The sequence below is a fragment of the Vipera ursinii genome (genome assembly GCF_947247035.1).
Source record: "Vipera ursinii genome assembly, chromosome: 2".
NCBI classification, from domain to species: Eukaryota; Metazoa; Chordata; class Lepidosauria; order Squamata; family Viperidae; genus Vipera; species Vipera ursinii.
The window spans coordinates 233,144,030-233,163,113 of NC_139513.1; the positions used below are offsets into that span (position 1 = coordinate 233,144,030).

General features: G+C 38.5%; 1 protein-coding gene across 1 annotated transcript in view; it reads left to right on the plus strand.

Moving 5' to 3' along the window:
• Positions 1–19,084, plus strand: part of AOPEP (aminopeptidase O (putative)) — a 203,648-nt gene that overhangs the window by 109,576 nt on the left and 74,988 nt on the right. The window contains exons 12-13 of the mRNA XM_083351985.1: positions 2,346–2,408; positions 3,114–3,200. Of these exons, the coding sequence (XP_083208111.1) occupies positions 2,346–2,408; positions 3,114–3,200 (150 nt within the window). The remainder of the gene's footprint in view (positions 1–2,345; positions 2,409–3,113; positions 3,201–19,084) is intronic.

A 19,084-nucleotide genomic window follows, 5' to 3' on the forward strand; every position in this document is an offset into this window, starting at 1 on the left:
ATTTCAGTAAGTTTGGTGGGATTTACTCTTAAGTAAACAACTGATGGTGGAGTAGCGGTCTTAAAGCAAAGTTTAGGCTTTGCCAAGCTTCAGCTTAATGGAGGAATCAACTGCGGGATGGCCGTGACTAATAGAAATGGCAAGATTCCAGTAGCAAAAAGCAAAACTTAATGCTTGCTTTTAAGATGCACTTCAGAGTCTCCACGGAATTCATCTGATATCGTTTTGGATTCCATAGAGGTCAAGGAGCTAGCTATTGGGGAAAGAAAGTTTTAAATTCTTCCTTGCATTTTAATATGTTCAGTTAGAATACTTGCTTACAGAAAGCTCTGGTTTGGAATGAAAGGGAGGGCAGGCAGGATGCTGGAGAAAGGAAGGACGTTTCTGATGTAAAAGGGAATTGTCCCTCTTTGCGCTTCTACCTCGCTGCGCTTTTTTAAAAAATAGGTTCACGATTTGTTTCATTTGCAACTTGCAAGGGGGAAAAAAAAAGTCGACGAACTTTACGCCAGCGTTATTTTAGTGTCCATTCAGCGCACGCATTTGCATTTCCAGGATTAAATATAGCGCTGTCTTAAATTTCAGAGTTTTACGGCAGAAATCCGGGACCCCCCCCCTCCCCCCCTTTTTTTTTTAGATGAATGCAAACGACCTTTTCCCTCCCGCCACCCCCGCTCTTAAGCAGGGCTCGTTTGGCCCCTTCCAGTCCCACCAAACCAGGGGTAGGCAACCTTGGCTCTTTTTATGACTCGTGGACTTCAACTCCCAGAATTCCTGAGCCAGCTATGCTGGCTCAGGAATTCTGGGAGTTGAAGTCCACGAGTCATAAAAGAGCCAAGGTTGCCTACCCCTGCACCAAACACTTAAGGAATGCCCGTGACCGTGTAAAGGGTAACCCCCTCGCTCCTTGTAGTAACCGGTAAGACACCCCTCCACACACACACACACACACACACACACACACGCTAATCAAGCGCACAGTCTAAAAAACCCACCCTCATCTTCCTCGCTTTATTCAAGTCCGGAGAAACCCGGTCTTCGAATTACAAGCTAGGAAAAGTGAAGGAACTTTGCCGGCCCCCGATAAAGCCGCGAAGCCAGCCGGGCCGTCGAGAGAGACCCCCCCCCTCCACACACACACACACACACACACACACACACACACACACACTCTCGGCCTAGGCGAGGTGGAACAACCCGCTTCACGCTCGCTCTTCTCGACCCCTCCTCCCCCGCCCCCCCCCCCCACCTTCGATCCAGCTGCCTGCCTTGCGTGCAAGCGAGAACTGACAGCCTGGACGCCGTTCGCGCGGAAACGTCAGCGCGGGGGGGGGCGGGAAAGGTTGTGTGAGGGAGGGGAGCGAGAGGCGGCGGTTGCCTGTTGCTCGGAGCGCTCGACTTGAAACGGCGCCTTTTTACGCAAAGGAGGAAGACAGGCGGACGCTGCACTATTTAAATCAGGGGTCTTCAAACTTGGCCCTTTTATGACTTGTTGGACTTCAACTCCCAGAATTCCTCAGCCAGCAAAGCTGGCTGAGGAATTCTGGGAGTTGAAGTCCAACAAGTCATAAAAGGGCCAAGTTTGAAGACCCCTGAAATTTGAAATGGTGACGTTCGCCGCCCTGAGCCGTCCCTCGGCGGTACCTTTTCGGCGGATGGGGGGGGGGGGCGAACAAAGCCGACCGGGCTGGAGTATTCCCTTAAGGCAGGCTCCTCCTCCTCCTCCTCCTCCTCCTCCGCGTTCCCCCCCCCCACTTTGATTTCGGAGATTCCCTCGTCTGCCGCGGCCGCGGGGAAAGAAAACCCCCAGGAAGCCGCGACCTCCGCTCCTTTGCAAGCCTTGTTGCGCGGAGTGTGTGAGTGTGTTGTTGGGGGTGGGTGGGTGCGGGTGGGGGGGGGGCAGGAGTGGACCCTCTCTTGCGACCAGCAGCCCGGTGACCCCCTTCGCGGCGGCCGCCGCTGGTGCTGCCGGGGCCGCCCTAGAGCGAGGGGTACACACGAGCGGACCGACCGCGTGTCAGCCTCGGGAGCGATCGCAGCCGGCGGGCGGGCTTTGCAGGGGCAGCGGGCGCCGGCCCGACCGACCGGGCAGGCTTTTGGACTCCTTCGCCTTGCGCCTTAGGAGGGGAAGTTTGGTTCTGATCGCAGCCGATCTTGCAGCTTTCGGGGACGCTGGATCTTTTTTTGGGGGGGGTGGTGGTGGTGGGGAAACGAGATCTCGGAAGCCGGGTCCACGATCGGGGCTCTCTCTTCTGCCTCCTCCTCCTCCTCCTCCTCCTCCTTCAGCTCTTTATTCCAGATCGCCTGGAATAAACTTGCGCTTTATTTTGTCTTCCCCCATCTAGCCTTTGCTGGAAGAGAGTCGCGTTTGGCAAGAAGGTCGACTAGCCCAGCAAGTGAAAGAAGAGGTAAAAAGGCGCTTTCCTTTGGGAGCTGGTAGTTTTAGATCGTGAATATATTTTTTTTTATTTTTATTTCTTTGCAAAACGGGATTGCATCTCTGTCCGCCCCACTCCCCCTCCGCCCTCCGATCCTGAAGTACCGCTATATCCACGAGAAGTGACACGGAGAAGCTGCCCCTTCGTTATTACCTTGACCGCGACCCCTTAATCCCACCCGATTTAGAGGGGCGATGAAGGAAATGCCCAGATCGATTCTTTTTAAAATGCTCTTCTCCCCTTGGAAGATGTGTTACTATTTGAACTCGGTCGCACCTTTTTCCCCCTCCACCATCATCACTTTTTTCGCCTTGCTGCACTTCTGTAACAATTTCAATTTCATGTTTGGGTATGTGCGAGGTTTCCTTGCTGGGGCGCTGGCTAGATTATATAGCACCAGACGGAACTTACTGCATTTGGGTCAGGGTGGTGGAGGGAACAGAGAGAGAAAAGTTTTTTCTGACCAGGAAGAAATAGCTAAATGGATGGACTGGAACAAGTATTTCTCTTCCTCATCTCTCTATCCTGTTTTTTTTTCCTCCCCCTAGTTTTTTTCCCCTTCCAGTGAAGCAATGGAAAATTGTATCTTGAGTCTGTTTATAGTTTCTTACTCATGCTGAGTAGTTGTGCTCAAGTTGCGTCTTCTTTAAAAAGCTGTATGGTTTTGACATATAGGTCGTAAAATGGATTCAAGTAAATCAGAGGTTCAGAAAAGGCACTCGGCGGAAAAGGCAACGGCCAGAAAAAGTCACTTTCCAAAAGGTACCAACTCCTAATGATCTGATATATTATCATGTATCACGTTGTTTGTATTTTTATTGCATATTATGCTTTTTTAAAAATATATTTTTAAATGATATGAAAATTTATTGATTGTGTGCCACCAAGTAACTCATATAGTACTATTCCTGGAAGCATTGTTGTGAACAGAGCTGCAAAATATAGGCTAGGTGCTCTGTTTGTAGCCAAGGAGCGTTTAGAAAGGTCTTTGTGGAAAATAAAACACATTTCTCTTGCATCTTTATGCAACCTTTAAAAGCCTCTGATTCAAATAACAAACCTGCTTAGTGTCTTAGAAATAAACAGTATATCAAATTTCAAGTTGATGTATGACTTTCAGATTAAAAGAATTTCCCAGCTTGGATTAATCAGTATTAATTATGTGCAAGGCTCCTAAGATTTCATTCTTAAAAATTTTAAAAAATGGGTATTAGGTTTAAATAATGTTTGATGGACTACTTGGTAAAGCTGAATGCACATATGGGTTGTCCTGCCAGATTCTTGTAATTTTTTGTTTACTTAAATAACATTTCCTGTTCTCAAGAATAATGTTGCTAGACATGTGTTGTCTTTTATGCCTGTCTTGCTATGAAATATAGGAATAGCTAAGTAAATGGAAAGGTTTCAGCAAGATGGTTTACTGGTGATTTTCTGCGTGTTTGTTTAGTCTTCCTACTTAACAAGTGTAGCTTATACTTCTTGATAATGCTGAGGGTCAAATCCATTTGAATAAAGTTCTATCCTTGAACTCTTTTCAACAAAGTTAAATTTTAGTGATTTCCATGAAACTTCCTTCCAAGTAATTTTACATCTCTGCCTTGTGTTGTAAATTGTGCTGTTGTTCAAAACTGATTGGTAAGTAACTATGTTGAGCTGTTTGTAGAATTGTAAATACCAGAACTGCTTCTTTATTAAGTTGAACTATTGAAAATCTATATATCTTTCTTCAGTAAGATTAAAAGGCAGTATGTTATTTTATAGCTTGACAGTGCAGCTTAGAAAGTCTGATGAATCATCACTGTTTCTGTAGCCAAGTTCTTGCTGTTAATATGAGTGCCAACTCCAGGGTTATGTTGCCTTAGTATGGACATTGGTCTGTTTGACAGATATCTCTGGATAGTACAGCTGAATGTGTCATTGGGAGAGATGGACAATTGAAGAATAAACTTATGAAGCCATAATATTCTGACTCTCCATCAGTTGACTACCGTTATAACACAGGCTGTCATAATACAATCTATTCAGCTGAATTTTTTACTGGACACGCATAGTAATTTGTATTTAAGATGCTACTTCACTTTTTGTACAGATCAGTTTAAAAGTCTTGATCAAAACTTACTGTTTCAACAAAATGTGAAATAACCAGTAATTTCTTCAAGAAGATGAACAGAGTTACGTTTATTCTTCTGTAGGAATAACCAACTGTTGTTTTAATACGAATATGTTTGTAAGGGTTATGGAACCTGCAGTGCTGAAACCTGAAGAACGAAGGCTATCACAGTAGTATCTCATGTGATTTATTGACCAGAAGGCAATTAGAATTTGAGTGTTTCAAATAAGTGACAATCTGTTTTGTACAATGATGCAGTGAGATTAAACATTGATCCATGAAACTTTTCCGGTATTGATGGCCAGCAGTATGAATTTTATTTATTTATATTCTGTTTGTGATCTAAAATGGGATGACATAATAGCTTTTCTTTAAAATTTATAAATAAATAATAATAGGATATGAAAGGACAATGCAACAATATTGTTATAATGGGACATTAAGATGATGTTTTAAAAGCCTGGATTATGTCAAATCAAAACGAAACATTGATTTAAAAAAAATCTTTAGATAAGAAGAGAATACTAGTAAATAGGAGACAACTTAGGACAGTAATTCCCAGTGAAGGTTTTGTTCCGATTGACTGGTGTTACTTGATAAATGTTTCAGAAAATTATCATAAAGCAATTATTGTAAAAAAAAGAGAAACATTTGCCTTTACTAGTAAGCTGATAAGGAAGATTTTTAAAAAACAGTGAGAACATGTAAAAGTTATACCATCACAGCACCATTAAAATTAGTGAATGTATTTTATCTCTGTTTTTATCTTCTGCTTTATAGCTTTAGTGCCTTTTAAAAAAGGAAGATCATCAACATGAAGTGTTACTTAACGTTTTGAAAAATTATTTCCATGGAGCAAAAGCTTAGAAATTTTTTTCCAAGAACTGGAAAGTAGGCGGGTATTCTTCACTAGATGATAATTTTATGGCTATCCCATATTAGAAGTTGTAGGACAGAAGCCTCGAAGGTATCAAATACAGTAATTAGTCCTGGAAAAGTATGGGCTATCTTCTGGGAATACCAGGGAGTGCAATTTTAACTTGCTATGTGGTATTGCTTGTACAGGTATTTAAATGGTCATTTCCATCTTAACCTGCCTCTTGGATATTTTTCAGTTTAGTCCTTTATCTCTTCTGTTTATTGTCATACTGCTTGCTGTGCTCAAACATCTAGTTTAAGACCTACTTCCTGTTGCCATGTATATGATCGTCTTATTTTTTTTTCATTTTATTTCCTTTCCTGAATTGACTTCTCTTTTCCAATTATTTTTCAAGTTCTTAATATTTGACTGCTTTTTTTTTTGCCTTTCACACCCATAATTTTTTGTTGTTGTTTACACCTATTGATTCCTCTTTGAACAGGTTGGTTGAGTACACAGCCTAGTTTTTCGATCTTTTGATTAGCTTAGGCTTTATTTTTCTATAACAAGGAGGAACAATCTAAAATAAACACTGAGCAAAATTGTTGTAAAATCAGACTAAGGAACAAAAACTGAAATCTTCAAAGAAAGAGACCATAGTAAATCTAATTTAAATCTATACTTTTTATGATAAAATGAATTATTTTTAGGTGTTACCATAAAATAAGAAGAGAAGTTAGGCAAGGTTAAGAACTTCTTAACATATTTACTGTATATTATTCTTTGCTTTATGATGAGATCAGCCATAATACCAAAGAGTTCCTAACTGCAGAGCACTTAATTGATATATTGGGGATATAGCAATAGGAAATTTAATTGCAAACATCTGTTGGAAAGCTGGCATACTCAAATACCATATTTATTTAGGACCAAGACAAAAGAATTGTAATTTAAATATTTGGCTATCAAATACATGGAGTATTATTTGAAAGTAGTAGTACTGTAGGTTGTTTGTAATAATAGATTAAACATATTGGCATTTAATGTAAAAGCATATTATTAAAAAGTGTAAGGAAATAATTGTTCAGTTTTAAGAAGGAACATTATAGCAGCTGGGATATATGTAGGTATAGATATATCATTTAATGTTATCCTGTTAGACTTAGTATTTTCAGGATGTGTTTCACAATCTAAAGAAATACTCAATTCTAAACTTTTTTTAAAATGCCTCTTTCGTAGCAGGGGAAAGGTGAACACTTCTTCCTAAGAAGAATTAGGACATAGGCTTTTGATTATTGTGGTTTTATTTACAGTATATATTATTTTCACGTTTGCATCTATAAATTAATATGTGCATTTCCTGGTTGTATTAACATCCATCGTAATGGTTTAGCTTGGTGCCATGCATATTTATTTTGCATTATTTTAATTGTTTTTATGTTTTATGATATACATTGCCCAGAATAAGTTGATGAAAAGCTATAGAAATCAAATCAAATAAATGTGCAAATATGAGTTCTTTTTTATTTTAATTTTTGCTCATTTGTTTCTCTTTTTTGTGATCTTTAAATGGCCACTTTATATCTTAAGGGCAATTGCTTATAGTTGGCATCAGATGTATATCTTTTCAACATATGTTGTTTCCTTGAGCATGGTAACTCTTTTTTTGTGGGGGGGTGTTATTTTGCTGCCTTTTTTTGGCAGGCCAATAGTTGCTTTGCATTTGTTGTATTTTAGGGTTATATGATAATTTCCATATATTATTTGATTTTGTATAACACTGATATATTCAAAAAAAGAGAAAGTATTCACATCTTCATATTTTTGAAGCCAGAAACTTAAAACACAGTTATCTATTGTTTCATGTTATAGTTTAATTGACGAAAGGTTGTCTTTAGTCACTTTGCTTGTGTTGAAATTAATTGCAGATCAATAATTTGAAAATTATTCTATTCAGGGATGCAAATAAAGAAAAGTTTGACCATAATATTTGGAAATGAGACCTGCCTTTTTCCTCCATTTAAATATGCTGCTATCTTTATTTTTTCAAAATAGTTCTGCTTACAACCACTCAGATTGCGTCTTTAAAAAAAAATCTCATTTATATGTTGCACAGACAGGTGTCATTAGTAAAATAATTTTGGTGGAGTCTAAAGACCTTTGGGAATATTAGTGAAACACACTCTAAGGCAGTTTTCTGATTTCTTTTCCAATCTGATATGACCCTTTTAAAATTAAGAGCACACAACGAGCACGGCCATGTGTTGGGAGTAACTTGAAGTGTACGTGAAATTACATCACTTAATTAATGTGGTTCATTGCCAGCAGCCATTTCCCTGCTGCTCAGTGAAAGATTAAGACCACCTTAATGGGAAACACAAGTTTTACTGAAGAAAGACAGACAACAGAAGTGTCGGGTCTTTTATTTGAAGGGAAAATTAGCCACACTGCTGCAGCAGAGCCTTTCATTCGGTTGTGTCTCTCCTTCAAAGCATTTTAATGAATTACAGTTAACACAAAACCATGTCAAACTAGGAGCCACCCAGAGTCACTTGGTTGAGTTGGGCGTCTACAGAAATCGTATAAATAAATAAAATTTCTGCAGATGGTGATGCCCTGGTATGAGGGTATTTGGTGGTACTTTCATTCGTGCAAGTAGCTGTTCCAAAACATCTATTCTTGGGATGCTGCCTTTAAGTCTAGAGTTTAGAAGTACATTTTGTTTTCTTTCCTTCTTTAATGGAACTTTGGAGATGTCTATTTAAGCTGGGTGTAGAGTTTCAAAGAGGTAGAGAGAAAAAAGCAAGGTGTCCAAAAGAGGAAAGAGACACACATTGCCTCTGAGGAAGCTTTCAGCTGCTCCTAGGAGCTGCAGAGGATGAAACTGGTTTGCTTGTGGTAGGGAAAATGTAAATATCCATCACTGCCAGCCAGTGGGAGGTAGTTGCAAGTCCATGCCAGTTGTCATGGAACTACTGTTAAGGTATTTACAAAGTTGTCAGTCTGACTGCCTCTTCCTATGTGGCTTAGCAGTGCTGGATTGTGGGATCCTTGGTGTTCTCGGAGCTTGGTTGCTTTCTTGCAGGTGTTCATTATCAAACTTGGTAACATCACCAGTGGTACCAGGGACTCCACAGTTTAACCCTGAGCTACAAATATTCTCTTCTATGAATGCTTTTATTGCTTTAGGGCAGGGGTGTCAAACATGCAACGTCACGTGATGTGTTGCGACATATCACGACTTTTTTCCCATTGCCGGCAATGGGGTGGGCGTGGTTTTGGCATGATGCATCTGGCCTGCGGGCCGGCAGTTTGACACCCCTGCTTTAGGGAAGGGGCTTGGGAATCAGATTGGTGGCTGCAATTCCTTTCCAATAGAACTGCTGTCGTAATTTGTAGTGCATGTGTATGTGTGTGTTGCTGTTCCTCTTTTCCTAGTCATTCTGCGTTAGAGTGGCCATCCGGTATCTGAGAAGCAATGTAAAGGGGGTTTGCTCTATTCAGACTTCCTAAGTTTTAAATAAATAAATGCAGCCTTTCAAAATCTTTTCTAGGTTATGTTACTTAATCCCAATGATATTCCAAAAGGCATAACTTAGAATCGAGTTATATGTTTAGAATTCACATGACTTCAGACACATGTACAAAGTGTAGTCTTCATACATTTAAAAGTTCTCCAGTTTGACTCTGGGCCAGAAGAAGTCTGCACCAGTAGACCTAAAGAACAACAGTGAAGCTATCGCTATCACTTGATCTCAAAGGGTAGGTAAAGTCTATGAATTAAAGAAAAATTGAGCAGCCAATGTGGACAAGTTCTGGAAGCAGGAAATTATTTGAAAATGTAACTTGGCTTGACAATAAGATTCTGGAAATACATTTTGTTCCCTTTCATTTTTAGATCACCATGCTGCTTCTGTTGTTCTTATTTCCCAATATGAGTACTGTGTTGTGTTTATGATGATTGTTACCAATTTGGGAAGGTGCTCATCTCAGATTTCTGGGACATTCAGTCTGGAGTAGCTTCCCTTCTTGAACACATTGTTCTGCTTTCTCCCCACCCTGGGCCCTACTTAGTTTTACAAAAGGAGGACTTCCTAGCATTATTTTGCCTTTCCCATTGTCTCCTGTTTTGGATTTCATTGAACATAATCTCTGCCAGTTTTCTTATGCCAATTTCATAAATTGGGACAATTTCCAGTTATAATCTCAGTGGGTGACTTGCTGTGTCTCCACTTTTGTGACTTGTGAAGCTTGCTAGTTGATGTATAAGATCTCTTCATTTAAAATAAAACATATTATTCCATTATGTTTTAAAATATTACACATTTTCCGAATGACCTTTTGCCAGGTTTCTGAGGCAGAAGGAAAAGGGAAGCAATAAACACTTTTCTGGAATCCCAAGCCTTTATTTTGCAACATGTTATCGCCTACAAACATCCTGGATAGGAATCTGTTTGAAGTCCTCCTTTAAAATTGAAAGAGTTTGCAATTCCGATGACCTAAATGCAATGTAGATAGATTTTTCGTGCATTTTCTGTTTCATGCTGCATTGTTATAGGAATCATTGTTATAGCATGCATATGTGTGTATCAGTTTTGATTTCCTCCTGGAACAATACACTGGAAAAAAAGTAGTTGGGTCTTTTTTATGGCTAGTGGCAGAAGTATATATAAAATTTTATTTAACGTAATAGTTAGCTTTATGGCAAGCCTTCCATGCTAGAATCAGGAAAAGAGGAAATGGTTCCTTCCTTATTTTTTTAATATCCGATTACTCCTTTCCTGGGTTTGTATCCACACATGAATACCAGCTTACTCTAATGTAATAGATTATGCTTATGATTTTTTGACTGAGCACCCACCATCTTCACTAAGCACATTATTGTGGATTAAATGTTGCCTTGAAGTTAAAGCAAAGAGCAAGGAGTCACAGCTCCATTGTAGATTTAAGTTTTCTGTACGCTTTTAATTGGGTTATGCTAAAGGAGTTAAAAGTCTTGCTTTCAGGTTATGGAGCTGCAAATAAAATGCTCTTGGGGTAGAAATGTACAGATGCACCCCCTCTGCAGCAACCAGAAATAATTCATTCAATAATTTAATATTTAATGGAGGCTCACAGCTGCTGCATGAGGCAGCTAGAATTGTTAGCTCTTCCTAACTATAGGAATGGTTATGGTGCCCCTGACTGACGCTAGCTTTGTAGCAATGCTAGGATGGAAGCTCCCATAGAACTTTTGCGGGGCGGTAAGGTCTAATAGAGTAGAAAGTGTTGTTTGCTTGTTTTTTTTAAAAAACCACATTTCTGGAAAAGGCAATGGTGAAAGACTTTTTTAATATATTGTTGCCTCAGTGTGTCCAAGAGTTTAGTCTGAGGGGTAAGTTTAGGCAATGACATTTGTGGCCGAGTTCCCATCTTTTCTTTATGTGTTGTTTTTAAGCAGGCTGGGTGACTCTGAACCTTTCTAGTCTCTAGAATAGGGCCTAAAGCAAAAAAAATAATAATAATGGTGGGTTCCAATGAGCAGGTTTATGTTTGGAGGTCAGATGTCAGGTTTGTCTGAAACAAAATCCCTTTTAGTCTTATCCATGTTCCTTCTCGTGAATTTGTTCTTTAGCACTGGCCTTGTGCATCATTGCAGCCATTTATAAAAATAGCCACAGTTGCTATCACTGATTCTAAATGTACTTTTTGCTCTAAAAGCCTAATGTTAGGAGACTCAATAGAGCATAGCCTTCTATTTGCTGCCAATGTTCTCTGTTTCCCACTCATTTTATCTCTGGATTTTTTTCTTCTTATACATATTGATATTCCTTTCATATGTGTGTTCATCTTCTGACGGTGAACACAGAAAGAGTTTAAAAACCTGGTGGGCATGGAAAAGTGTTTTTGAACTTTAATGTAATTTGCTATCATCTTGAAACACAGAATCTTTCAAAGGAGCCACTTCCACATTCAGTTATAAATCGAATCATTCAATACTGAATGTTTTGGTAGACTGGACAGCCATTTGTCTGAAATGGTAGTGTTTCCTGCCTGAGCAGGGGGTTGGACTAGATGACTTCCCAAGGTCCCTTCCAACTTTTTTATTGTTGTTATTATTACTTTGCTAAGCCCAGTTGATTAATATTTGCAGATTGGATAGCTGCTCTTCATGGTCTTTAAGTAGAAGGTTGTAAGAGGTCCTTTGCCTCATTTATTAAATTTGGAGCTCAAGATGTGAGCATATCATTTGAATATCAAATACAAACCAGACTTTTATGTTTGGAGAGAAGATTAGAAAGCCAAAATTAATCAGTGAATGGTATGTGATTACAGGCGGTGTTTGATTTACAACAGTTCATTTAGCAACTGTAGTTACAAAGGCGCTGAAAAAAGTGACTTATGACCATTTTTCACACTTACGACCATTGTAGCATCTCCGTGGTCACATGATCGACATTCAGATGCTTGGCAAGTGACTCATATTTATGACAATTGCTGGGTCCTTGGCTCATCTGATCCCCTTTTGTGACCTTCTGATAAGCAAAGTCGACTGGGAAGCCAGATTCACTTAGCCATGTGACTTAACTAAGCAACTGGGGTGACTTGCTTAACAGTTATGGCAAGAAAAGTCGTAAAATGGGGCAAAACTCACTTAACAAATATCTCACTTACCAACAGAAATTTGGGGCTGCATTGTGGTTGTAAGTTGAGGATTACCTGTATTTTTCTTATGATTATTGCTGCTAGAAGCATAAGAAAGTGGCAGTGTGGAGAGAGTTAGAAAAAAAAACCCTGAATCAAATGTAAAGACATAGAATTTGGGAAAGAAAAGCAAAATAGGTTTCCTTTACAGATTACTATATATACATATATCAGTAAGAATACCTGTTCTACTCTTGGATTTTTAAGGAAAATGAAATCATTTGACTATAAAAGTACAAAGTACTCAAAAGTACTTGATAAAGCAATTTGGCAGTTTGATCTGCTTGTTAATTCTGGAAGATTTGAGGGAGAAATAAAGGCAACAGAACAAGAGCAGTTTGTTTGTGTGTGTGTGTGTGTGTGTGTGTGTGTGTGTGTGTGTGTGTGTGTGTGTCTGCGTTTGTGTGTGTGTGTGTGTGTGTGAAATGCTAAATATGTCCTTACAAGGTTATCTCTGATAGCATGGATAGAATGGTTGTTGAATTTTACAATTATAATTTTGGCTTAGTTAGAATAATGGGAGTGGACTGTGATGGATTTTTTTCGCCACCCAGCATTCTCCCTTTAGGAACACATTGGTAAAGATGCTACAGGAATCCAGCAGGGTTTGAGCAGAATTTCTGACTTTCATATTTAATTAAGCATGGATATGAAGCAAGAATTATTTGAAGCTTTTGTTTGTTCAGAGCGTGACTGATGGAACAAGGAAGTGGATGCCAAATGTTCTGATATCTTATTTGGGGCAGATTGAAAAAACCTTTTCCTTCTGAAATGTGTCAGAGGAATTTTATCTAAAAAATAAGAGTTTCTAATACCAATTTCATACAGGTCTCTCCTAGATGTTGGGTTTTTTTGCTTACTTGTTAGTATCTCTCGATAAAGCCCCTATACCAGGGGTGTCCAACCGTGGTAACTTTAAGACTTATGAACTTCAACTCCCAGAATTCCTCTGCCAGCATCACAATGAATATGCACCTTTGCCAACCATATTGGAAGAACAAGCTTCTTGGTATATGTTCAACAGAAATACTTGGTCCATGATATCCTTCCACTAAACCTGGGCAAGGCATTTGTTATCATCAAAAGAAAGGATAGATAGCCCGAATAGTAATGTTACAAATTACTATTTTTCATAGAAATAATTATATGTCGGTGCCTTGTTATCCTTTCTTTCTGCCTTCATTTATAATTGCTGAGATTTCCTTCTCAATTCTTTATGGCAAAACTGATCCTAACTCTGATTTCTTCGAAATGCATCCAATTTAATTTATAAGGTGCTGGACATTTGGGGGCATTGATAAAATAACACAAGCAATTTCACATTTATACATTAATGCCAGAGCAAAAAAAGAGTGTAACAGAAAAAAAAGCAGTAATTTAAAGGGAACAATTAAGAAAACCTGAAGTAATCCAAAGTATAATTTTTAAGTAGGTATATTTCTGAGAATAGATTGTTACCTGTTTTTTTTAAATAAAGAAGTGGTCTGCTGTCAGCTTGTATGTTGTTCTTGAGGAATTAATGGTCTAATGTGACCAAGATCTGATCACATGGAATCCGTTCACATGGTAATGTTTTGAGTCCCTTTCACTTAGGCTGTCAAGTGGAGAGAGTGGCTATCATGTGAATAACATAACACTTAGCTTGTCTTTAAGGTTCAAAATAGTTTTATTGTGTTCTAAATAATTCAGTTGGTCATGATTAATACTCATGAGGAATTTCTGAAGCAAGAAGTCTTTGTGTTGTTAGCTTTAGCATCTTAATGCCATTTTTAAGAATTTATCATGTGTTGGGGGGAGGGAGCACGGGGGGGGAGGCTCAGCTAATCTCAATGTACACATGTACTTTGACAATAGTTTTTATTATTATTATTATTATTATTATTATTATTATTATTATTATTATTATTATTATTATTGTAAATTGAAGTAATCAGAGTTAACTACATTAGAGAGCCTCAGTTTGAATGACAAATAAACTAAACTAAATTAAGATTAGTATCAAATGAAGTTTGCATCAGTATTTCATAATAAAAAAAATCATGTCTAGGTTAGTTCTATTTTCATGTAACAGATACAAAAGTTTAAGAATATATTTCTCTTTAGTTTCTAGCAAAAGAGACATGCTTGCAATCCTAAGGCTTTGCTAGATTAATGGCATTTCAGTGTACAGAACCATCTGTGTTCACAATCTCTGCCTATTAAGATTTCAGCTGAGACAGACTGACTGACTCCAGGAAGCTCGGCGGTACTAGAGCGTGTCCAGCATCATTCAGTACCATGTGCAATTCACTTCTTGGGAAAATTGTGCTTGGGAAATTTGGCTTCTTACTAGTAAATAATTCTCACTGAAATCAGTGCTGTTTTTTTGTCCACTTCCATCTTTAAACTACGAGGACTGTGTCCCTCTCTTTATCTCGGTATCTCTTTTCTTAAGGGAACAATATTTTCTCCAGATAATTAAGATTTGTAGTAAAAGGAGGTAGGATATCTTATTCACTGACTACATCCTGGAACATTAAAATTCAACAAGAGCTATATTTTCCAAAATGAGCAATCTGTGATAGATTTTGCCTATTTAACAGCAATATAATGTTGTTTAGTTTTTGTCACCTTTATAAGCAAAAATAAAATACATTCGGGTGTATTCGTTTATAGTCAACCATGTCATGCCTTTACAACTATATGTGTTTTATACATAATTTCTCCAACGTGTGCACTTTGCACACATATAAAGGAAACGGTTTCAAAGATGCAAATACAGCAATGATAAAAACGAGCAATGTAGTTCCTTTGAATTAATTCAGTTTGCTTCTTCATTTAATGCTGACTTGTTATTTTATCATCAGGCGCTTTTGTTGTTGTTGTTGCATCTTGTGGAATGCAGAGTCCAATGATGGAGCTCCCAATGTAAGAACAAAGCTTGTCCTTGAAATAATGTTTACATTTTTGCCTATCTTAGAATAGCCCTTAAACTTGTTTTCTCTAAACCTGTGAATGTGATAACAAATTGGACACTGAAGTGAGTTCACTGATTAGATTCCAAAAAGCTGGTCTGCTCCTAAACTTCAGACAACACGAATATATAAGAGGAATATATTAGCAGTTACAGGCTGTAAAAAGTGCAGGAATATATAACCTTCTGTCAGACTTGGCTGAGAATTAGATGAAGGATTGATTGTTTCATGACTTGCTTAAAATGTCTGGGCTAAACTGGGCTGGGCTGGATTGAAGGAAAAGTCAAACTGCCATCTACTGAACTGAAGTGTCAATCCTTTTGGTCTGCTTTCACATTCTAACATGGTGCAACAAATGATTTGAGGATGAGACAGCCAGTGCTGAAAAAAGAAGTAATAATATTGTATGCAAAGGCTATAATGTGACTAATGGAACTGCACTGGCACTGACATGTCTATTACATTGTTTTGCATGCTGAGGAGACAGCCCGGTTCAGAAGTAATTGGCAGACCAGATTTGAAATACTATAAATAGAAAAGCAAATTGTCACTGAATTAGACATTCTGAGAGAAGAGAATTGTAGGCCCAAGAAAGAAGATCTTAATTTTAGGATAGTGGTGTTGTCCACACAATTAGCAAAAAGCTGCATGTTTCAGAAAAATTAAGCCATTTAACTTTACTCTGAAATAATGTACATTGTTATCAGTTCTTGCCTTTACTTGTTGGAAAGTAAAATAAATTAAGATTGCGATTGTAAACCCCCCACAGAGTGAAACATTTTTTTCCAGGTAAACATAGGTGAGATTGCAGTTTTCACCCATTGCATTTTTGTCGCCTGAGCCCTGTCTTTTTAAACCAATTGAGTTTCATTGACAAGCTTGATCCTTCCTTCTTTCCCTCCCTCCCTCCCTCATTATAAAATGAATTTGATCACAATGGTTTTAAAATGATTTGCCCATTTTAATACAGTGCAATCACATTTTATCTTCTTGTTATATTTTGATACGTTCAATGTCCACAGTCAAGACAAATTTTGTTCAAAGCAGGTGAAATACAACAGCCCTCTGAACTTTAATCCAATGATGCAAGTTCAAATCTTGATAACACCTAACTTTGCAGTGGGGTATTTTAAGAAAGCTGAGAGCCAGTTTGGGCTAGTGCAGGGGTAGGCAACCTTGGCTCTTTTTATGACTCATGGACCAACTCCCAGAATTCCTGAGCCAGCTATGCTGGCTCAGGAATTCTGGGAGTTGAAGTCCATGAGTCATAAAAGAGCCAAGGTTGCCTACCCCTGGTCTAGTGGTTAAGGTGTCAAGCTAAAAAACAAGGAGACTGTGAATTCTAGTAAGACATGGAAGCCGCTTGTGTGAGTTCGGGTCAGACACTCTCAGCCCAACTCACCTCACAGGGTGGTTGTTGTTGGGGAAATAAAAGGAGGAAGGATTATTACGGTAGTTACATTCTCCATCTAGATTTATTTATAAAAATAATAAAAGATGTGATTTTAAAAAAGAACACAAACGTTCCGTTGGAAAGACTGGGCGTACAGTATGCTTGCTTGGAGACAGGTGGGCTGTTTCTAGCAATGAATAAAGTAAGAAATAGATGAGGAGATTTGTAATCAGAGTTTTCAGGCTATACCGTGACTCTGCATTTGTCAGAGCTTTTAACACTAATTTGATTATTTGTGTTTTCATTAATATAATGTATGCTTGATATTTCTTTGTATTTCCTTTAAATAGTAAGTCTTCTTGAGTGTTCTTGTCAGGCAGAAAGGCAGCATATAAATAAATCAAATCAATAAATAAAATCTTAGAGCCAGACAATGGGGTTTTTATAACATATAAAAATACGTTGGGTCTTTGGTTTAGCTTAGTACAGCGGTTCCCAACCTTTTCTATACCCTGCACCCCTAGAACGCTTCTGATATTTTCTTGCACCTCTTACAAAAGTTCAAAATAATGGCAACGAATTATGCATATACACTATAATTTCAAAAACTCAAGTTTTTGCACCCCCTAGAATATCGTCTCATACCCCCAGGGGTGCGAGCACCCCTGGTTGGGAACCCCTGGCTTAGTATGATATATGAACCAAGAACCTGGCATTTCTAAATCATGGTTTATAGATTTTGTTTATGCAGCCATTGAAACTAACTCAATAGACCAAGATAAAAACAAACCACTGCTTAATGCAAGGCTGAAACACCCCTCCCCCCCACACACAATTTAGCTGCTTAACACTCCTTTTGGTTTCACCAAGTATTTAAGGCTTTAACATTTTATTTTATTTATTTATTTATTTTAATTCCATTTATATCCCGCCCTTCTCCGAAGACTCAGGGCTGCTTACAAGCTTAGCAGTAGCCTTCATTCTATGTATATGCCTGCTTGTTAGGGCTTTCACACACACCAAGCGGCATTATTACAAAGTCAGCTTAATTGCCCCCAACAATCTGGGTCCTCATTTTGCTAGTTTTTTGGTGTTTTGGAATGATTTTAATGGGCAAAACTTGTGACTTTGTCTTCTAGGTCCTGTAGTGTGTAGTCCTCAAAATGTGGAAAACCAAGAATAATTTTGCAGTTGATAGAAACTGTATAGCAGGTGTGTCAAACTCAATTTCATTGAGGGCCGCATCAGCATTGCGGTTGCCCTCAGGGGGCCGGGTGGGTATGGCCTGGGTGGGCGTGGCCTACTGGGTGGGTGTGGCTAGAGTGCATATGGCCTACTGGGTGGGCGTGGCCAACTCTACATCGTTCGCATCAAGGGTGCCTATGGGGGCCTGGGCGAGAGTGGTACAGATCTGAGGGTCTCTGGCAGAAGGAGGGTCTCTGGGCCAGGGCCAAGGCAGTGGGGGCCATTCCCTCATTGTTTCCAGGTTGGCTTCATGGGCCACATGAAACCACTTTGCGGGCTGGATCTGGCCCCCGGGCCTTGTGTTTGACATGTCTGCTGTATAGTTTTGGCTTAGTGAACTTGCCTGTGATTCTGTGTAAGCATTTTTTGAGGTGCCTCTTTAATATAAACCAGTTTACTTGAGTAGATTTTAAATAACATATCTAGTGAATTGTGTCTGTATGGTTCTAAGAGAAACAAAATGTGTAAATAATGGATTTCTTTAAAAGATTTTGCCTGAGTCTTTGAACTTGGTTAAACTTTGTCAAATTCTGGAATGTGATATTTGTTTTGTCTGAGATCTGGCCAAAATATTTTATTTAATGCACAATTCCACCCACTTTTTGTAAGAAGAAACATTTCAGGCTGCAGAGTTAGCTTTCAGTAATGATATCTTGGAAAAGATGCAAAAAGCCAGTCTTAAGACATAATATTTATAAATCCCTTTTCCTTAAATAATACCAGTAAAAGCAGACTTTTATTTAGGCTGTACATATAGTTAATCTTACTTTTAGCATAATTGTTTCAAAAGTAACACAGTGAGGTACTTTCAAACTTTCATGGTAAAGATATAAGATATACACTTTCAAAAGATGAAAACATAATGCTCATTGTCTCAATTATTAAACCAAAAATAAGTTAACAATTCAGCTGCACTTACTCAGAGTGCTTGCAGTTATGTGACTTTGTAATTTATAAATAGAAGTCAAACTGCATTATCAGCATAGTTGATTCTTCAGACTAGAACAAAAAAATAACATTAAAAAAAATCAAACAAAGCACATTCTGAAATATAGTAAACAGCAAATGTTGTGCGGTAGCTTTTCTGTTCCCATGAATACAGTTACCGCCTGTATAGTTATCCTTATATTAAGTAAGCTAAAAGTGAAAATTAAAAATCTGCATGGGGTGGGCTAAGCCTTGTGTCCTCTCATAGTATACCTATGGACCAAAAAACAGTTATCACTTTTTGTGTCACCAGAACAGCTGCTAACAGCATATTACTGTACTCTCATTCAGTGGCATAGCCTAGCCTAGCCCTATATACCATAGAGATATTTTAGTAATTGAATTAAGATATCCAGATATCAGGCTGATTCTGGGTATCAAATCAGATATCAATATTATGGCCATATGTTCTCA